Genomic DNA, 22,902 nt, shown 5'->3' on the forward strand with positions numbered 1-22,902 from the left:
CAGCATCGCTAAAACACGGAAGTTCTCGAAACCCCACCTCCAGACTTCCGTGTTTTTGTGATGCTGCGATTTCACTGAGGCTCCCCTCTCTGGGAAACCCCACCTCTGGACTTCCATTGCTAGCAAAGCACCCATTTTTGCACTGCTGGAATTCCCCGGCAGCATCACAAAAACAGGGAAATCCGGAGGTGGTGTTTCCCATGGAGGGGAGCCTCAGGGGAATTCCAGCAGCGCAAAACCGGGCACTTCGCTGGCAACAGAAGTCGAGAGGCAGGGCATCCCAGTGGCGGCGGCTTGTGTTTGTAAGGTGAAAATAGTTTGAAGAGGCAAAAAAATCTTAAACCCCGGGTTTGTATCTCGAAAAGTTTGTATGACGAGGGGTTTGTAAGACGAGGTATCACTGTATAAGAGTTATCTTGTTTTTCGGAGTATAAGACACACTTCCCCCTCCGAAAAAAGGTGGAGGTATTTGTGTGTCTTATACACTGAATGCAGCCATTTTTGCTGTCCCAAAGCCCTGCCTCCACCTGCAGATAGGTCTTGGAGAATGTCAAAAATGCCCCTATTTTTGCTATTTTGTTAAAAAAAGTTTTTCACCTGTTTTTTTTTCCACAAAAATGGGGTGGGAAAAGAGAGCGCTCCTGGGGACTTGGTGATAGCAAAAATGCCTCAATTTTTGTGAAAAAAACCAGGTAAAAAATGGCCAATTTCTCACAAAAATGAGGGCATTTCTGCTATCCCCCAGAACCCAAGAGCTGTCTGCAGGCTCCCCGGATCCTTTGCCCACAAAAGTTTTGCAAACAAGATGCAAAAAGTGGCCCATTTTCCACAAAATTTGGGCTGTTTTTACCTTATTACCCCATCTAGCATGCCTGGAGGAGGAAGTCCACTAGTCTTAAAGCTGTCAAGTTTGAAGTTTGTAAAAAGTGTACATGGCTGTAAAAAGTATTCTGCTACACTGTTATTTTATTAATTAATATATTATTCCACCATTTGGTTCAGAATACTTTTTCCCTTGTTTTCCACCTCTAAAATCTAGGTGCGTCTTATACCCTGGCGTGTCTTATGCTCTGAAAAATACAATACTTGTTCCTGTAACTTGTGTTTCTCTTTTTTTTTGTATCTAACTGCCAAACAAAGACTTTTTTTAGCTAACCCCCTGTTCTGCCGGTGTGTCTCAACTGCCCGTAATTACAGGGTAATTAGTCCAGGAAGACACACACCACACGATAAAAGGAAAACCCAAAAGTTTTTATAAACAGAAAAACAGAAACAGCTCCCTTTTTAAATGTCAAAGGGATTTTCTGGTACACACAAGGCACAGGTTAAATGCAGTCCAATTGTTCACCCAATAACTGGGAAATTGAGTCCAATTCTAAAGTCCAGAGAGTCCACACACACAATCCTGAAGAGCAAAAACCATGATCTTGACGAAACAATGAATCAGATAAACTGCCATGAGGCTAAAACACCAGGTTGCACTTTTATCTGCAGCACTAATTACAGCAGCCCCACCCAACCACAGGTGGCCTCATTTTCTCTTGTAATAATCCTTCAGTTGTTGTATCCTATGCATCACTCTACGCATGCGTGGATGTGTCATTAATTCTTGTTCAGAATCCAGGGATGATACAGATGACTGATCTCCTCCTGGGCTGTCTGCCAAACTCCCCTCTTCCCTGTCACTCACGCTTCCTTGGTCAGAGGAGACTTCGTCGGCAGATTCTACTGGGAGCAAAACAGGCCTGCGGCATGTGGATGTCTCCCCCACATTCACCTCCACATTTCTTGGGGCAGGAGCTGGGCCACAACACCCCCTAGCAGACAAAATCAACAAATCACACATTTCCTCTCTAAATCACTTTCCCTCACTTTATGTCTCTTTGTAAATTATCTTCCTCCCAAAATGCACCCTTCCCTTCTTTTCCCCTTCACTTCCCATTCCCCCTTCACCCTTTCCCCATCCCTTCCCTTATGATTACTGCAGATGCTAAAAGTCTTTTATTTTTCCCCCATTCCCAGGCAGCATTCCTGAAAATAAGATGGAATGACACTTTATGATAGGTAGTTCTCTTTCTTACAAGTTGGCCATGTTTCATGTCCATAAACCTTTTAAGGATTGTCTTTGAAATAACTGTCTATAATAGAAGGCAGCTAAGCCAAGTCTCAGGTATTGGTAATACTATATTGTTTTAGCTATACTGTACTTCCTGAAATTGAAATAGAGAATATGTATAGATATTAGTTATGTATGAAAGAGAATGTACATGCCCCAGGATAATGTTTCAGTATCCAATCTGGGTTGATCATTGAGATCAGAAGTCTTGTCTTTTGAGCCTTCAGACTCCTTTCCTAAAGATAGGCTCCAGCACAAGTCTGGAGGTTTGGAAGCCAAACCTCTGGTCCCAGTGACTGACCCAGATTGGATCCTGCAGAATATTAATTCTCCATGTCTGGTATCACTGCAAAGCTTTGGGTCTTTCTTAGAGATATCCTATTTTCTGCCACTACCATTTTATCCCTATCCTATGAGTGCAATAGAATTAAATTATCTTTGGCTGTATAGTGTTAAATTGGTATTTTAGTCCTTTCATCAGAAGCATCCCACTATCATTTTAAAATGTATAAATTTTATTGTGCCTCGCTTCCCATCATGTCAGATGTATATTAAACAAGTAGTGGAGAGAGTTAATTGTTTCAGTGCCTTTAGTAACTTGTCAGCCATGTGTCATCTTTCTGGTACCGTCTCTCCAAAGATCTGAAAATAGTGATGCAAGAAATGCAAAAATATCTATTTGCAGGACTTGCAATCTGAATGGAAGCAAGAGATTTGGAATTTTGCAAAATCATAAATGAAGAAAATGAAGTGGAAAAAGAAAAACAATGAATAAAAGGACTGTTTTGACTGAACTCTTTTCTTGATCCCAATGTATTTATTTTTTATTTTATTCAATTTGGATTGACCTGACGGGGTATAGAAGAAGGGGGCATAGAAAAGAGCGAAAATAGGATGAACAGGCTATTTTAAGCCAAATCCTTTCCTTTCTTGATGTGATACTGTGATTGGCTGATGTTTTTCCTGCTTGCTTGTCCCATGCAGAAGCAAAGCACAAGATGAACCAAGTGATCTCTTCATTGTACCTATCTGAGCTGCCTAACTTTACTGCTGTATTTGTAGTTAATTGAATTTCAATGTTTAGGAATAAAAATGTATTGCTGGGAAGTAGTACACACACACACAAAAAAAAAATATGTATGTTGTAGGTTTTGAAAATTGATAGGTCTGGACTATATTCTGAGAAAAGAAACAGTAACAATGAAAGACTCCATTGTTTTGACATCTCTTGAAAAAGTAATTCAATCAAGACAGAATTACTAGACAGAATCTTTTAAACAAAAATCTTTGGATCCATAAGAGTACAGGGGAGTTTCATACTTCTGAAAAATAAGATAGGGGGAATATAATTATATAACATTTTAAGAAGAAGTAAAAGAGGGAAAGGATTTAGGAAATCAAGACTTCCTAATTTAGGAAAATTGAGAGTGTTTCATTTGGGTGAGAAAAAAAGAAAAAAAATCAAAGCACAAAGCAGTATCAGGTAACTAAATACAAAAAGGATCTGGACATCCTAATGATAAATCAAATATGATTTAAAAGTATGATTTAGTTGCAAATCTAATAGGGATTCTGCAGTCATGAATTGTGAAACTAAGAGATTTTAAATTAGATGTTTTCCAATAATGTTTTAAGATTCTATGAACTTGAACCACGAGTCCTCGGAGAGGGGCGGCATACAAATCCAATGAATGAATGCATGAATGCATGAACAAACAAACAAACAAACAAACAAACAGAAAATGCAAATGGATATAGATGCTCTGTTTTGGGGTTAGACCTCTTTAAAAAAAAACCACAATGCAATACTTTCTTTCTATTCTCAAAATCAAGGACACCTAATCTGTCATTTGTGAAACTATTATTTAATGGGGACCAGTTGTAACGTTCTGTTCCATCATTGCATTCTGGAATAAGAGATTATATATTTAATTAAAAATTGTATGAACCATCGATACCCAGATCATAAAGGCTTATTATCCTGAGGTGGAGTTTGGCCACTGCAAATTATTAGGGCAGACTTTAAAAGGGGGATTTGTAATTTGTAAAGGTGTAATGTATGTATATGTTGATGGCTGAAGAAACTTAGCAGTTATCCTTTTGCCCTGCAAACATTTTCCCCACACTTAGATTGAAAAGAAGGCTTAAAGGTATAAAGTAGGTCTGATTTGCTTCACCCCTTCTGTGTCCTCCACTTTTATCTTCAAAAAGCTTCTTCTGCACCATCTTTTTTCAAGTAGATTCTCTTCCAATATAATAATCTAGAGGAGAAAAAAATACTTCTTAAAAAAATGTCAACTTTGACTTCAATTAAGAGCTCTAAGCAATTAAGTCATCTTCGGGGACACCAATGCAACTCTCCTGGTGAAAATTGCAGTACTGTGACCACAAGACTTTGCAGAGGTCATAAAGATAAATAAATTGCCAACCATCTCAAGGGCGATTACATAACTATAGGAAGGAGTGCAACTATTGTTAGTTCAAAATTGTGTCATAAATACCTTTAGGAGAGTTTGTCGTTAGTTTGAACAGTCACTAAGCAACCGGATGTAAGTTGAGGATTCTTCTCCCTATACCAGTCTTGGAAAAATCCAGGCATTTATTCAGATTAGAAGTGAAATATATTTATATTTTTATGATAACTATTATGAAAAACTTTAAAATATTAATTGAATTAATGCATTTTATTCTATTTAATGCCTTTGCTTTTCAGATGTTTGGATTTCAGTCTATGTGATATATTCAGATATGTTTTGTTATTTAAGCCAAGGAGTTCTTTCTCTGGAAACAGCGCCATCATTCCATAAAACCAACTCTTAAGACAGTGGTTCTTAACCTAGGGGTCAGGACCCCTTTGGGGGTCGAATGACTGTTTCACTGGGGTCGCCTAAGACTACATGGGAAAATACAAATTTCCTATGGTGTTAGGAACTAAAGCTTCTATTCTGGCACCTTGGAACATATTTTAACAATCCGACCAATCAGGCGTCTACAGTGGGGGTCTCCCTCTGACCTTCCTGCCAATCAGCTTCAAGCTCTGTTGGGAGAATTGGCACTAGGCTTATGGTCGGGGGTCACCACAACATGAGGAACTGTATTAAGGGGTTGCGGCATTAGAAAAGTTGAGAACCACTGTCTTAAGACATGTCATACCAATATTAGAAATCTTTGTAGAACTGCATATAACCAATGTTTGAAAGATCTTTTCAAGATACTGGGAAAATCTTCAAGGTGCACATGCTTTAAAATAATTCTAATTGGCTCTTGATCTTCTTCCAGAGACCTGTGCTGTTAACAATGGGGGCTGTGATAGCAAATGCCATGATGCAGCCACAGGCGTACACTGCAGCTGCCCCATGGGATTCATGCTTCAGCCTGACAGAAAAACTTGCAAAGGTAAGATGCAACCCAAGTCTTTGTAAATCCATCTTATGCAGAGAAAAGGATACTACCTATGTCCTCCAACTGGTATAAATTTTGCATTGAGAAGAAACGGAGGTTTTTAAGAGCTGTGGTGGGGCAGTGGTTAGAATGCAGTATTACAGGTCAACTCTACCCTCAGTCAAGCGTTCGATCCTGATCGATTCAAGGTTGATTCAGTCTTCCATCCTTCCAAGGTCAGTAATATGAGGATCCAGGTTATTGGGGGCAATAGGTTGACATTATAAACCGCTCAGAGACTGCTGTAAAACATTGTGGAGTGGTATATAAGCTTAAGTGCTATTGCTTTTAAAGAACAGTTTGGGGGGGGGGGGAATTGCTGAGAAATAAGTGAGACTTCACAAATGGATGGAGTCTGTGTTCTGTCTGGCAGTTCCAGAGAATGTGACCTTAGTTAAAAAACAGCCCTCTTGCTGAAAGCTGTCTAACCAGCTTACTGATTCCAGATCCCATTTGTTTCATTATTATTTTTCAGAGCTCATTAACTCTTAAGATGTTGGAGTTGCACAAAAACATAATACTCCAGAACTATATTCTCTGTGACTGGGACTTTATTACTGTTCAGAGCCATTTTATTGCTAATACATTTCAATGGTAACAACAATAACAGCATTGACAATTCATCATGCTTGCTGAAGTTGCTTGAATTGGGGGAAGACAAGGGAACAATTTTCAATGATGTCTGGCTGAACTTGTTTTCTGGGATTCATCAGCTTTTAACAAACCATTCCCTAGCAGTAAATTTCCTGGCATGTGCTACAAGTAAAAATATTTCTTTATAGATAGTAGACACTTTATAAGAGCTTAGGGAATTAAGCAAGGCAGAGGATCTGTTCTTTCTACCTTTTTTGGCAAAACAATTCTAAAAATTACAGCTAAATTTAGAATATAATTATTTGGCTCTTATTTGAAATTAATTTTCGGAGAGCTAATGCACTGAGTTTTGCTGGAGAGACGGAGTAACGACACGGACACCAGAGCTGGATTTAAAATTGGGTCATTTTTATTAACATAAATTTGCATAATTTATTCAAATACTTTGCATAAATTAGCATAAACAACTATGACCCGGAACTGGACCTGCAGGGTCAAACAAATACTTCCGGGGCGGAAATGACGTTATGCCAGTAAACATTCCTGGGCAACTCATGGGCGTATCTCGATGCAAGGTCCAGGTGAGGGCCAGGCCGTCACCTGTGACCTTTTCTGCCATGCTGTGCATGAGGGGGGTCCCACCGGCTAACCCGAATCGGGGAATTAAAGGTGCAGGACCCAAAGACAGGTTCCCCCCAGCTGCTCAGGCAGAAACTCCCTCCATGAGCTTGCAGAGAACCTGTCAATCATCCCCAAAGATGCCCAAGGGAGAACGCGCGGTTGCTAAACCACCCAATTTTCCGCCCCTAACCTGCCTACCCAAATGACCAAAGGTAAGCCAATTAACCTAATTAATGCAAGCACCCCCTAACCGCACAGCCATCACCCCAGTGTGGAATGGGCGAAAAAACAGCTCAGCTAAGAGGCAGAGCTGCAAAAAATTCCCATTCGGCCCCCTAAGGGCGACCCCTAAGCACACTGCAAAATAGTGGAGGGCGGGCGGGTGTCTGCTCAGGAGCTTGGTCCGGGCGAAAAGGAAGAGCCCCGGGCCTGCTCGCCCTTATATAGGGCAAGCAGGCCCCGCCCGGACCAATCAGGGCCTGGCCAATCAGGCCCCGAATCTCCCGAGCGAAGTCTCGCATCGCGAGACTTCGCCCGGGATTCAAAATGGCGGCCGCCATGAGGGACCGTGTCTCCCGGTCCCTCCAGCAAAGCCTGCCTGCCGGGTAAGTCCGGCGCTGCCCTTGCTGGAGAGACGGAGTAACGACACGGACACCAGAGCTGGATTTAAAATTGGGTCATTTTTATTAACATAAATTTGCATAATTTATTCAAATACTTTGCATAAATTAGCATAAACAACTATGACCCGGAACTGGACCTGCAGGGTCAAACAAATACTTCCGGGGCGGAAATGACGTTATGCCAGTAAACATTCCTGGGCAACTCATGGGCGTATCTCGATGCAAGGTCCAGGTGAGGGCCAGGCCGTCACCTGTGACCTTTTCTGCCATGCTGTGCATGAGGGGGGTCCCACCGGCTAACCCGAATCGGGGAATTAAAGGTGCAGGACCCAAAGACAGGTTCCCCCCAGCTGCTCAGGCAGAAACTCCCTCCATGAGCTTGCAGAGAACCTGTCAATCATCCCCAAAGATGCCCAAGGGAGAACGCGCGGTTGCTAAACCACCCAATTTTCCGCCCCTAACCTGCCACAGGAGCGGGGGTCAGATCTCTATCTTGGCCCCCCGACTCCCCCCTCTAGCTGCGCCAGCCCACGCAGAGACCGCTGCAGGTCCTGTAAGAAGATGGCGTTCCCCTGGTCAGACAGGTGAATGCCATCATTACGGTAGAGCCATGGCTTATCTATTGATATAAGGGGATGAGGTATTACCACTCCACCCAATTCTCTAACCGTTTTCCCCATAGCCCTATTCACCCGTCTCCTAGCCCGGTGAATGGCCCTAAGAGAAGAGGCATCCCTCCACACAATCCTAGGTAATATGTCTGACCACACCACCTGCGTGGTGGGCCAGACCTCACGAAGCCTTCGCAGGTCTTCGCGAGCCTGGATGAGCAGCGCCAGGCCTCCCAGCATGCACAGGTCATTGCCACCTAAGTGCAATACCAGCCACCTGGGTGCGGCCACAGGACGCTGCCCACCCAGACCCCTTTGGGCGCGACTCCAGGAGCCGCCCCCCATATTGCCGGGCGCAGCCACAGAATGCTGACCGCCCAGCAACGCCGGTAGGAGACCCTCCCACCGCATACCTCTCCGGCCCATCCAGGTAACGTTGACCCACCGCCCCAGGGACAGGTGGGTCCCGATGGCGCTCCTGGCTGCCGCGCGGCCGGCCCAGAAAATCATGCTGTGGCCACACAGCAGCGCCGTCGGTTTCGTGTTAGCCTGGGGACCTGCAAGAGGACACAGACACAGAGAGGTTACCTAGCCTAAGCCCTGCCTGGGATCCTCAGCGGGCCTAACATAACCCAAATATGCCGCTGACCGCCAGCGGCCGATCTCCCGAATCCGATGGGCCGGGAAACCAGAAAGTGCCGCGCTAGTGGCGGCGCCGATACGGAACGAATGCGTTCCATAACCGGCGGGATCCATGCCCACCTGGGCCATCGCCCTAGATACTAAAGCCCAGAATTGGAAACGGGTCAGAGGGGTACCGTCACAATGCCTAAACAGGTACCCCTGACCTGACCCCCTCATACCACAATAAAGCCGTAGGGCGGCCACCGGACACACCGACTGGTCGGTGGCCGCACTAAGTTGTAAGGCAACCCCTCTGTGCAGCTGATCCGTTTTAGACCTTCTCACTACAAGGGACACCCCCCCTTGCCTAAAGGTCAGATCAGCGAACTGGAAGGCCCGGAGCGAAGTGTCGGCCTGAGACGAAGCCATGGCCTCGCTGACCCGAAGGGCCCCAAAGAACATGACACAAGCCGCTGCCCTGAAAAGACGGGCCTCGTACAATGAGGAACACAGACTGCCAAAAACCACGTTGATTGATGACAGCTGCTCCACCGTCAGGGGCTGACGAGTGTCACCTGGGGCCCCCGCTTGCTCCCTAAGCCATCCCTCCAGCATCTTCCGGATGCGAAAGTCACCCGAAAGATCTGCAAACCCCCCCGCCTTGGACAGAAAGGCGAGGCCGGCTAACCGGGACCGGATCGTCCTAACTGACAGGCCACGCTGCCTAAGTTGGACGCAGAACTCGGCCAAATGTTCTACAGGGACAGGCCAACTAAGCTGGTAACCCCTGCCCTGCCTGAACTCCCCAAACTCCTTACCTGCACGCTGGTATGCCCTGAGGGTGCCGGGCGCTACAGACAAGGAGATTGCCCGGGATGCCTCGCTTCTCCACCACTCTGAATCCCTCCCAGACTCCAGAGGTGGCTGGGGAACGCTTCTGGCAGTTCTCGGGCCCACGGGGCCAGGGTCCGAAACCTGGACAACTGACCACGGGACAAGGCATCAGCAACCCCGTTATCTAACCCGGGGACATGCTTAGCCAAAAACAATGCGTTTAGAGACAAGGACCTGTGCACAAAATGGCGGACAAGCCGCATGACCCTGTCGCTCTTTGAGGACAGGGCATTCACCACATGGACAACCGCTAGGTTGTCACACCAAAAGTGCACAGTCTTGTCCCTAAACTGCTCCCCCCAAAGCTCTAAGGCCACTATTAAGGGGAAGAGCTCCAGGAACGTAAGGTCCTTAACCAACGAAGTGGCACTCCATTCCGGAGGCCATGCCGACCAGCACCACTGGTCACCTAACACTACCCCGAAACCACAAGTCCCCGCGGCGTCAGAGCAGAGCTGCAACTCAGCTTCCAACAGAAGCTCGTGCCTCCAGAAAGACAACCCGTTAAATCTATCCAAAAAATCCCGCCACACGCCGAGGTCAGCCCTGACCCCGGCGCAAAGGCGGGTACGATGATGGGGCAAACGGAGCCCCTTCATCGCATCATACAACCTCCTGGAAAAAGCCCTTCCAGGAACAACTACCCGACAGGCAAAATTAAGAATGCCTGCCAGTTCCTGAAGCTGCCGTAGGGTCACCTTCCGGCAGCCCAGGACCTCATCGAGCTTCCGCTTAATCTTTGCCAACTTCTCTAGGGGCAATCTGGAAGATTGCTCCTCTGAGTCCAATTCAATACCCAGAAAGGTAATCCTGGTGGCGGGGCCTTCGGTCTTCTCAGAGGCTAAAGGCACCCCTAATTGAGCACAAAGGGCTTCGAAGTCCCGCATCAAAGCAAAACATTGCTCCGACTGCGCAGGCCCCGCCAAAAGGAAATCGTCAAGGTAGTGAACGACCGTACCCAGGCCACTTTGCCTCCTGAGCGCCCACTCCAAGAAGGTGCTAAAACTCTCGAAAAGAGAGCACGAGACAGAGCACCCCATGGGCAAAGCTCTGTCCACGTAATAGCCCCCCTCGAAGTGGAAGCCCAACAGCTCAAAGTCATCCGGGTGTATGGGGAGGAGCCGGAATGCCGACTTAATGTCGCATTTACCCATAAGGGCTCCCACCCCACACTTCCTAACCATAGTCACGGCTGCATCAAAGGATGCATACCGGACTGAACACAACTCGTCAGGAATGAAATCATTCACTGACTCCCCTTTTGGAAAAGACAAATGGTGAATCAACCTAAATTCACCACTCGCCTTTTTGGGGACCACACCTAAGGGAGACACACGAAGATTCGGGAAGGGCGGCGCCGCAAAGGGCCCCAGGACCCTGCCTTCGGCAACCTCCTTCCCAATCTTCTCCCTAACAATGTCTTCATGACCAACAACCGACCTAAGGTTGTCAGACATGAAGGCCTTCCTAACACCCTGATAAGGGATCCTAAATCCCTCTGCGAAACCTAGCAAGAGAGCGGCCGCTCTCGAGCGAGGGTGGTAGTCGCCCAACCAACCCTCGAGCACCCCTAAATTAATTGGGCTGGGCCCCTTTTCCCCCAGCAGGTGGGGGAGGCTTTGGGGGACCCGAGCCTTTCTTTTCAATCCCCTTCTTGGGGCGGGGGCACACGGCTGCGGAATGGTTTCCCCCACAACTTCCGCAGGCGTGACGAAACCTGCAAATGGGGCGAAAACACGCCCCCTTTGCAGCGAACTCGTGACATATTAAAGAGGCACCCTTACTAACGGCACCCGCCACGGCCTTGGCCGGCGCGGGCGTCGCAGGCTCCTCCTCCATAAAGTGACCGCTATCGGTCCTATCACAGCCCTCCTTCCCTGACATATGAGTGGCCTGGAACCACAGGTCCGGAACCACCATATCCCAAGGCAAGTAGGGGTCATGGGCAATACGCATACGGAAGCCCTTGTCGTAGTGCCTCCATATGGTCCCCCCATACTCGAAATGGGCCCTCGCTATTAGGTCGATGTACTTCAGCAAGGCACCGGCCCTCCCCGGCTGCCTCTGAATGACCACCGACGCAAAGGTCAGAAATGCATACAGCCACGAGCTGAAGCATTTCGTGACCTTTGTCTTTTTCACTTTCTCCCCAGGGACAACCTCCTTATCTTGCTTAGGGACCTCCCTGTTCAAGATGGAGAACAAATCAACGTACTCCCCCCGCCAGATTGCCTCCTTAACTGACGGGTGCAGATGGTACCCTAAAGGTGTGGCGGGCAACCCGCAAGGGATGGCCCCAGGCTTGATGCTGGCGAACGGGTCCCACACCGTGGTGGCCCCCGAGCCCAGCACCCCAAGCCCCGGTGGATACATGAATGGGACCGGTGGCATAATGGCCGGTGGAGGAGGAATCCAACCCCCCACCCCCGCCCCAGGTGGGACAGGTACCCCCAGCGCCCCCACTGGCGGAGCTGGCGGGGACCAGACCTGACCACAGGTGCCTGCAGCAGCCCCCGTGAAGCTGTTGCCACCCCCCAAAGCTGGCGGGATGAACCCGGGACCCTGTATGGGCAGGAGCGGGGATGTGCCTGTATGTGGTGCAACCTCACCTGCCCCATAAGGGGTAGAAGACATCCACGGTGGGCCCATCCTGGTTGGGCCCTGGAACGATGGCCATTGCCCCGGCTGGGCCATCTGTCCAGCGTGGCCCGTCTGACCGATGCTGCCCGCCTGTCCGGTGCCCGCCATCTGTCCTTCGTGGGCCACTTGCCCAGCTGGGGCCGACTCCTCTTCGGGGTCTGCGCCCCATGCTGCGGTGGCAGCCGAGGAAAGCCCCTCCGGGCCTGCCCCCGACCGCCACCTCTCCAACTCATCGAGCCGCTCCAGTACCCTGGCCCAGGAGAGAGAAGGGGACACCGCGGGTTGAGGGACTGTGGGTGTAAACCCAACCACCCCCCCCACCGGGATCCCCCCCGGGGGCCCCTCTGCCGCCGCCCGAGCCCGGGCAGACGGCCTGGCAGCCCTCCTAGGCCGCACCACAGGTTGGGCCGGGAGGGCCTTAGCTGGCCGCTTCTTAGGGGCCATTACAGAAAAATTAAATCTATTTTTCACAAAAGGGGTAAAGCAGAGAAAAGCCACCAACGAACCCTGCCCTGCGTTGGCAAAGGCCTGCCTGGAGCCGCAGGCCTCCGCAGAAAAACCCCTACAGGAGGCTAATCCCACCTCCCCTTGGGCAACAAGGCCCGACACTAGGCCTTTATCCCAGGCCTCGAACCACCCCGGAAACACCGCAAGCCCGCGGGGCCTCCCAGAAGGCAGCACCACCCACCACCCCCAAAGGGCAATGAGGCTCCAAACCAGGAGCGGAGTCCAGCCGATGCTGGATCACTGAAAAGGCTCTTCGCTTGACAAAAGGCCACAAAATGGCGCCTCGCACGAGGTCGCCACCTAAAATGGCCGCCGGAGCAGACGAACAAACGTCTGCTCAGGAGCTTGGTCCGGGCGAAAAGGAAGAGCCCCGGGCCTGCTCGCCCTTATATAGGGCAAGCAGGCCCCGCCCGGACCAATCAGGGCCTGGCCAATCAGGCCCCGAATCTCCCGAGCGAAGTCTCGCATCGCGAGACTTCGCCCGGGATTCAAAATGGCGGCCGCCATGAGGGACCGTGTCTCCCGGTCCCTCCAGCAAAGCCTGCCTGCCGGGTAAGTCCGGCGCTGCCCTTTGTTCAGTGCTATCTTGTGTTATCCACCTGAAAAGGATATAGATGACAATAAATGAGAGGCATTATTATCTGTAAATTCTTCCTTTGTAAATGATCACAGCCTATTCAGTGGATCCTTTCAATTGCTTTTGAAAACTTCTTTTGAAATCAAGTTTTTTTCTGGCTTTTAAAAGTGGCAATTCCTTATGTTGCTTCTTCTTTAATAAATTATTTTAATTTTTAAAGAGTATTTTTTCATTAATATTTTTGTGATCTTCACTTAACTGTGATAAATCGTCTAAGAAAAATGTGATGAATATTGCAATAAATAATTCTGCATAGTCACATTTGTATAGTCTACAAAACTATATATTTACATTTTATTATGATTAAAGCTTTCCCCCCAGCATTAAATCTATGAAATATGTTGGGTTGAGAGAGAATGAGAGTCACTCAGGGAGTTTGAATAGTTCATGGAGATTTGAACCCGGGTCCTTCCAATGCCAGGATCACTGCAGTCCTATACTACAGTCTTCTCTCTTTCTCCTCTGCATTTACCTGTGTAGAACAAAATTATGAATTCTTCCTAAATGCAACTGGCCAATATTCTTAGAAATCCCCCAAGCACTAAAGCAGTTTTAGAAAAGCTACATTTTGGAATTAAACTGTCCAGGTCAGTTTAACTTGGTTTGGAAGCTAACCAAATGGAATGCATCTCTATTTGAACTATCATAAAATTCCAAGCAGTTCGGGATGATTGAGTAACAAGCATCTAATCTGTAAGTACTCTACATCACAAGGAATTATATATAGACCTCAATTTACAACCGTGCATTCAGCAAGTGTTCAGAATTATGGAGGTGCTAAAAGAAGGGATTTATCATTGCTGCACCCTTGCAGTCATGTGATCAAAATTCACCCACTTGGCAGCCCACCCTCCTTTACAACCACAGGGATGCTCCAACTCTTCCCTCGCCTATATTAGTTGACCCCTGCATTCACGTTCTCTGCCACCATAGCTGACACTTACCACCTTTGTTGTAGTCCACCAGCAGCCCATGCAGCTGGTAGTGGATCCCTCCAGTGAAAGAGGCTGGTGTGATGGGCCAGAGGCAGAGATTCAGCCAGGGCCTTCAAAATCTCCAGAACCTCCCATCAGTGATGTGGAAGAAGAGGAGGAGCTTATTCTCAATGCACAGGCACACAGAGCTGCCAAAAGGCAGGAATGGTTCTTCAGAAGGAGGTTTCATCAGGAGAAGGCTTGGGGCTAATTGGCCACTACCCTAGCCTATTTAAGCGATGATGACACTGGTAGCACTTTTCAGGAAACAACATTTGTTTATATGCCTTCATGTCTGGACTTCTGAAACTTCTGCTCTTGCTCGTGTTCTCTCTCTTGGCATTTTTCCTGCAAAGTGCTTCTAGGCATTTTGCCAACTATTGTAAGCTTCCTGAATCTGCAAGACTGTTTGTTCAGACTTGATTTATTATTCCACAGACTCATGCTAATGAAGTTGAATTAACAGCCAGTGTTCAACGAAGACTGCTTTGATGACTACTAAGAAAGCTCATTAGTAGTCTTTAATTTAGTAAACAACGGTTTGAGCAGAATTTATTTATTTTATTTATTTATTTTATTTATTTATTTTGTCCAATACACAATGAGGGTTTTAGTGGGTATATATCTATATACACATAGTAAAATACACGATGAAGGTTATAGAGGAAATACTCATAGTAAAATATATCTAAGAAATAATAGAAAAGAAGGTATAGTAATAGAACATATCAATGAAAGAATAGAAGAAGAGATATAGGAATAGAAGAAAGGTATAGGAGATATAGGAGAGCAATAGGACAGGGGACGGAAGGCACTCTAGCGCACTTGTACATTTGTATGTGCAGCATTCTTTGTGGGCCGTAGCTGGGGCAAAACAATCTTCTTGTTCCTGCTCCTGGCCAAGCGTGCTTAGCCTGTTTCTTCGCACAGCAGCTGCTGGCCACATGAGGTTATGTTTTCCTCCCTCAAGTTGCTGGGGGCAGTTTCCTCATAAGACCTGGGGAAGATAGGCTTATGTGGTCAGCAAGTGCCTCATAAAGGGCTCCTACCTCATCAGCAGGCAGCAGGTATATCAGAGCACAGAGTGCCAGAGATCTTGGGCATGCAGAGGGTGGCAAGGATCTCGGAGTATAGAACGACAAAGGTGACTTTGGCTGGAACTAGGCTAGGGTGGCATCGGCTTCACAACACTCAGGTGGTGCAGAATGGGGGTGTGCTTTGTGATGTGCTGGGCTGTAGCTCAGGGGCTTCTTGCAATTCTAGAGCCCTTGTGCCCCAAGAAACACTTTTGCACTGTTGGGCCAGGTTGAGACTCTGATTTTGAGCTTGAAGGAGACTTTGGTTTCTTGTAGACCCAGGGTACAGAACACCTGGAAGCTCTTGAGCAGTAGCATGTTGATCAGCCCCTGAGCCATGAGGTTCTGGCACTGCTTGATGACCTTTAAGTCAAGGTAGAGGTTTGCGCAGAAGGCCAGAGTTGTGGAAGGAGCTAGGTGGGTGGGGTGCAGTTGAAAATGACACAGTCCCATACCCTTCCATGATTTGGGACTGGAGGCCACCATGACTTGTATTGGGGTGGATACTTAAATAACAACTTGTTATTCTTGGTTAATGACAGAAGCAAGAAGTCTTAGGATTTCTGGCACTAAGTGATGCAATCACATGACATCATGTTTTATGACTGCATCACTTAAGAATAGGGATTTTGGGTCCAATTATGATCATAGGTCAAGAACTATCTGTATAAATACACATCAAAAGTAGCATCTAAATTGGATCTGAACTGAGAAATCAAGACATTTGACCTGTTTCCCTTCTGTTGAATCTTCATTTGATGACTAATTCATTGTCACCTTTTTTTGTACCTAAGCATATTTTGCTGTGTTTTTTGCCTCCTCTTATTACAGATATAGATGAATGTAGATTGAACAATGGTGGCTGTGACCACATCTGCAGGAACACAGTGGGCAGTTTTGAATGCAGTTGTAAAAAGGGATATAAATTGCTTATCAACGAAAGGACGTGTCAAGGTAAAGTCTTCTCATTTCTTGTGGGAAATAATAATGAAGCAGTTATTTAAATATGGAGATAGCGCTTAGTCAGCGGTGGGCTATGAGCTGGAATGCTAAATTGCGCTCGCCGCTGCAGCTCGTAAGTTCTTGCGGGACCAGCGTGATTTTTCTGCTGCACCTGTGGATGAAGCAAAATCGCGCACGGAACTGCAGGTGCGCCCGTGTTTCAGTGGGGGGTTTTTGCTTCCATGCATGCTGAAACACAGGCGCACCTGCAGTTCCATGTGCAATTTTGTTTCCTCCACAGGTGCAGCAGCAAAATCGTGCAGGTCCCGCAAGAACTTATGAGCCACAGCGGCGAGCACAATTTAGCATTCCAGCTCGTAGCCCACCGCTGCGCTTAGGCACATACGAAGCACTCTTAATTTAATTTCTTTTTTGATTTTCAGCATAAGAAATCTGTATTTATGAGGCTTGGACTTCAATGTTTCATAGCTTTGACTTTGCTATTTGCTATTTTCTATAATAGAAATGTAGGAATATTAGATTGGCCCTACTGGATCAGACCAATGCTCACCTTAGTTCAGTATTTTGTTTCTTACAATAGCCAACCTGATTCCTTTAGTGTAGTCACAAGTAGAAGATTTTTTTCTGTTCCATTACAAGTTATTATTTATTGATAGAGTGCTCTCAACCTGGATTGAATCTTTATAGACTTGTTATGATAATGTTCTTGTCCAAATATTTATCCACTCTCATAGTAAAGCCATCCACGATAGTGAATTTCTTAATTTCATAGAGAAATTATGTTCTGTGTTCTTTATGTTCTTTTCAGTCTGTTCTAAATTTACTTCCAATTGGCTTCATTGGGTGACCCCTGAAACCAGTATTTTGAAAATGCTATCCGTCTTCTCCATGCCATATATAATTTTACGGGCCTTGATCGTGTCTTTTTCAATCATTATTTTTCCAGTGTGAAGAATCTTAAATATGTTTGCCTTTTCTCATAGGGAAAATATTTGACCCTCCTGGTCCTTTCAGTTGAATAATGGTGAACAATGTTGGCAGTTTTATTTTCATTCTCATGCTTAATGAATGTCCTATGGAATTTGTCTTTTTCACAGTTGACACACACTACCGAGTCAGTATTGCCATTACTCACTGTAACCTCAAGACTTTTTCCAGGTTACGTTAACAGACAGCACAGACTTCATCGATGCATGTATAAAGTTAGGAGTTTTTCCCAGAGCATATATCATTCTGGAATGATTATTCATCTATTCATATAATTATTCTCAAGACCCCTTTTACCATCCTGAATATTGGGAGTTTAGAAGTTTATTATACATATATCCTTAATTCAAGATCATTGATAAATTTTAAAAAACCACAGATCCCATTATAGTCTTACAAGGCTTTCATGTCCCATCATTGAGAAAATTGTCTGTTTATTCCAACATAAGTATCTTTTTCATTCCTTTGTCTGATGCATTGATTGATTGATTCATTGACTGGTTGATTAGATTTCTAGGCCTCTCTTCTCCAATGGACTCAGGGCGGCTTACACGATATAGTCAATGCAAATTCAAATTCTAAGAAACCTAATATAAAACCTAGAAACAATACAAAACCTAATCTAATCCCTACACAATTAAAAGCATTTAATTAATATTCACTCATGATCATTCACTCGAACCATCAGCTGGAGCAAAAAAACAGTGTTTAACGGCCCCAAGCCTGCCGGCAAAGATATGTTTTTAGCGCCTTACGCTAAAGACCAGGAGGGTGGTGGTGGTGTGAATCTCGGGGGGGGGGTAATTCCAAAGGGTCGGAGCTGTTACAGAGAAGACCCTTTCACTGGGCCCTGCCAGGTGACATTGTTCAATGCAGTTTATGCTCTGTTTTCCTGTTCCCAGATATTGATGAATGCTCCTTTGATAGAACTTGTGACCACATCTGTGTAAATACACCCGGGAGTTTCCAGTGCCTGTGTCACAAAGGCTACATGCTGTATGGACTCACCCACTGTGGAGGTATCAATGTGATAGATGGAGATGTATGGAAAATTATCCCAGTCACTTCTTTGGTACCACTTTTGTGAACCTTCATCCTGATGCCTCTCCCAATGAGTAACATCTTCTTTCTTCTTTTAGGTGGAGCATAATACCTCTGACATCCAAAAAAACCCCAAACCCTTAGTTCAGTTTGTGTGGTTTAGGTAGACTTGGAACGTGATTATGCACAATATATTTGTAGAACCATGTTACTCACAAATGTGTCTATTAAAAGCTTTGTGCTGCATTGATAATATTTACAAATACAGGTGAAACTTGAAAAATTAGAATATCGTGCAAACGTGCATTTATTTCAGTAATGCAACTTAAAAGGTGAAAATATATAATAATAACAATAATAACAACAGAGTTGGAAGGGACCTTGTAGGTCTTCTAGTCCAATCCCCTGCTTAGGCAGGAAACCCTAATATGAGAGAGACTCATTGCATGCAGCACAGTGGACCAGCAGGTGATATGGCTCCCCAAATCAACACAGACTGTGGAAACTTCACAATAGATTTCAAGCATCTTACTGTGTGTGCCTCTCCATCCTTCCTCCATACTCTGAGTCCTTGCTTTCCAAATAAGATGCAAAAGTTTCCATAGTCTGTGTTGATTTGGGGAGTCATGTTGGTCCACTGTGCTTCATTAAGTCCAGGGTCAACACAATACTGGGAGATTTTGGAGCACTTCATGCTTCCTTCCACAGTTAAGCTTTATGGAGATGCTGACTTCATTTTCCAGCAGGATTTGGCATCTGCCCACACTGCCAAAAGCACCAAAAACTGGTTCAATGACCATGGGATTACTGTGCTTCATTGGCCAGCAAATTCACCTGACCTGAACTTCATAGAGAATCTATGGGGCATTGCCAAGAGAAAGATGAGAGAACAATGCAGAAGAGCTGAAGGTCACTATTGAAGCATCTATGTCTTCCATAATATTCAGCAGTGCCACAGGCTGATAATTTTCATGCATTGAGACAGTAATTGCTTACAGAAAGGGCCCAAATCAAGTTATGAGTACATATGCTTATACTTTTCAGAGATCCTATGTACAATCCTTGTTTTATTGATTACATGTAATATTCTAATTTTCTGATATAGTGGATTTGGGGTTTTCATGAGCTCTGCCCAATAACCATCACAATTATGACAAATCATGGCTTGAACTATCTTGCCTTGCACGTAATGAGTCTCTCTCATATATTACGTTTCACCTTTTAAGTTGCATTGCTGAAAGAAATTAACTTTTGCACGATATTCCAATTTTTCAAGTTTCACCTGCATAGTATTTTTCATCAGAATACTTTGCCATTAGCCAGGATAGAAAAGTGGATAATAGATTATAAATGTTCAATAACAGATTTAGTAACAATTTACGCAAATAGTGTTGAATGGGAGTAGTTGATCAGGTATTGGAGAAGACTTCAAGAAATTAGGCTGCGATTATGTGTTCAATTGAGGCATTTGCTATGCATATGGAGTAATATTCCATATTTTATATTCAATGACCCAGGACTTCAACAAACTTCTTGGTATAAGATAAAGACAGAGCACAGAAACTCTTGTTGACCTAGAGATTTCTCAACAACTCCATGTAAAGGTTAGAAAACACAGGGGACAAAAAGAATTTCAAAGTATGCCATAAGTCAGCTTTCCAGAAACCAAACAACAGTGTGTAGTACGATTTTTGGGAGCATTTAGTCAACTCCCTTACTGACTAAACATCTCAAAACACTGTGATCAATAGCCTGAAAGCTGCTGAGAAATCAGCACAACTAAACCATGATTTATGCCTGCTATTTAGTTGCCAGAATAAATCATCTACTAACATGATGAATGAATTCCTCATTACAGCCAAAGATCATAAAATAGTCTACAAGATCTGAAATATCCAGACAATAATACAGTACATACATAATAAAACAGACAATAGCGTAAAGTCAGTAAGAGATTATATATGACAGCTGCAGAAAAAGGTGGATTCCAGTTTTGTTAGGGTTCCCGTGTGTTCTGTCTGGGTGCCCCCAGACTTCAACACCAACTGGAAAAAACAGCCAGACACGCTGGTAAAAACAAAGGCACTTTATAGTTTGAAAAATAAACACAGAGAAAAACCTGTTCTTCCCAACAGGCAGGCTATGAGACTTCACAGCAGAGTCCTGACGGCCAGACAATACAGCAGACTTCTTGCTGGCACACCCACCACTGTAGAGAATAAGACCCACACCTTTTTCCCCCAAGGTTTCAGTATTCAAAGTCACAAACCAGAATTCCAAGACGCCAAAGATCACAGCCAGGTCCCAGGACTCCCAAAGATAATACTCCACAAGCCAGGAAGGGTGGGTCTGCCTTTTCAGCCTTTCCAGAGAGCACCACACCCAAATCCAGCTGTTGCCTCTTTAGTGCTGAAAGTACCTGGCTAATTGTCCCCTGCGTTGTGTTGCTCTTCTCTGCCGGAGATCGATGATTGCTTGTGCATTTTCATCTAAGGAATCCAGGCTGCTTGCTGGGGAGAGCTCCCCCTCGGGGGACTCTGGCTGTCCTCCCTCTCCCTCAGCCTGAGATTCCTCCTCCCCGTCTGCCTGAACCTCCTGTTCCTCATCCTCCCCCTCTGAGCAGGAAGCCGGCAGAGGATCAGCCGTTCCCTGAGGGGCCTCAGACGGAATCACAACACCGTGTTATCTCTTGCCGTAGTTAGTATACTGATGGGGAGAAAATTCTATATTTAACTCACAGCAGGCCTCCAATCTGCAAATAATGGTTTAAAAGGTAGGAAGGATTTTGTCTTAGAAAAATTACTGAAAGGGTCATAATTCATCATTGTATAAATCCCAATAAAATTCATGGCATCACAGAAAATGCCAACTGTTACACTTTTACGTGAGAAACATGGCTGGATCTTATCAAAATTAAGTATATATAACTCAATAACATGTAAAATCCTATTTATTTTGCCATGCCCATTCTCACTTATATGATTTATTCCTTGTAAGATATTTGCAGAATTGTTGGGGTGGGGGGACAAGCTGAAATGATAATAGTAAATCTGGAAGCGAAGGCATTATTGACTTCATCATCAGTTTAGATAATTTTAAATATTTAAATAAATTAGACAAATTAAGGATGAAATTGTTATCACTGAGTTCTGACCAGGTGGATGTGCCCCCACTCTAGCAACTATGTAAATTGACAGTGCCGAAAGTCCTATAATGAATTAATTAGCATCGGATTTGGTAGCTATAGACCTGAAAGTTAAGAAAAAGTGTAGCGCTTATCTACACTTTTCTAGATTATAACATTTGACTAAACTAAATAATTTTTTGGCTACTCTAGTGAGCCATTTTAAGGAAGCATATTTCTCATTTCCTGATGTTAATGGGAGATTGTTGCCTACTATTGAAGCTGAAACTTTTCTCCCTGATTCTAAATTCAGAAGAAAGCATTTAGAAATTATTGGCTATTTTTCCTGTAGCTGAAATTCTGTGGAGCTATGATTTATTTATAGCTCCATAATTGGCTGCATTCATACTACACTACACGCATATTGCTAAGCCAGATATTAAGCCAAAATATTACAGCATATTGATTGGGTCTAGCCAGTATCTATTAACCCTTCACAACTTTCAGCAAGATTGTGAAATGTGAAAGAGCCTCTTTACTAATTAGCAAGGACAAGATGATATTCTGAATTTAGGACACGCTTGGAGTAAGAGAAGTGAGTTAACATAAAAGAATGAGGATGGAGCCGAGCTGAAAATGCCTTGACAAAGACATATGAGTCAGCATTTAGACTACTCCGAAGTGCTGGGAGCAAAGCCATGACCTGAATGTGCCACGTTGTGTGGGAATATGATTCTGGCAAAGATTGGAAGGAAAACTGAAATACTTGTTTGCGAAGCTTTCAGAACAAAGTAGTCCTTTATGGATTTTTTCCCCCTTTCTTCCTTCTGCTGTCGTTGTGTTGATGTGTATTTTTCCGTGTCGGACCTTTAGCACTGATTTCCATGGTTGCAAAATTTTGTGCCATAAAGTAGCAAGAATAAAGGATAGCATTGGCAGGCTGGCAATTTGCAGCTGGGTTTTTTTGAACTTCAGATCTTGTGCCATTCTATTTTCTCTATTTTTCTTTGTTCTTCATTACATTCAACCTCACGAGTGACGTTTAAAGTGGGTAACTCCCAATTTCCCAATTCTCTTTTTTGGCAAAAACGAGGATGGCACAGGTCAAAGCGATTATCTACAACATGGTTTCTAATCTTGACAACTTTAAGATGTGTGGACTTTAACTCCCATAATTCCTCGACTAGCATGTGGTTGATATATCTTAAAGTTTCCTAGGCTAAGATCTACATTTTTAAAATGCTAACCACTATATTGATCAACAGGAACATGCTTTGGTTGTTAGTAGTGATGGGCGAATCCAACGGTGTTCGGGTTTGGTGAGTTCGGACGAACTTTACGCAAAGTTCGGCGGAACCCGAACGGTCCGTGGCGCCAAAGCTCCACCCCCGGAATCCCATTGTTTTTAAATTTTACGGATGTTTTATTT

At 45.0% G+C, this 22,902-nt stretch overlaps 1 protein-coding gene across 2 annotated transcripts in view; it reads left to right on the top strand.

Moving 5' to 3' along the window:
* SCUBE3 (signal peptide, CUB domain and EGF like domain containing 3) overlaps positions 1-22,902 on the top strand; it is a 136,683-nt gene that overhangs the window by 87,498 nt on the left and 26,283 nt on the right. For both annotated transcript variants that reach the window (XM_070745311.1, XM_070745312.1), the window contains exons 8-10: positions 5,396-5,512; positions 16,190-16,312; positions 18,211-18,327. In XM_070745311.1, the coding sequence (XP_070601412.1) occupies positions 5,396-5,512; positions 16,190-16,312; positions 18,211-18,327 (357 nt within the window). The remainder of the gene's footprint in view (positions 1-5,395; positions 5,513-16,189; positions 16,313-18,210; positions 18,328-22,902) is intronic.

This window comes from Erythrolamprus reginae, chromosome 3 (genome assembly GCF_031021105.1).
Source record: "Erythrolamprus reginae isolate rEryReg1 chromosome 3, rEryReg1.hap1, whole genome shotgun sequence".
Taxonomy (NCBI): domain Eukaryota; kingdom Metazoa; phylum Chordata; class Lepidosauria; order Squamata; family Dipsadidae; genus Erythrolamprus; species Erythrolamprus reginae.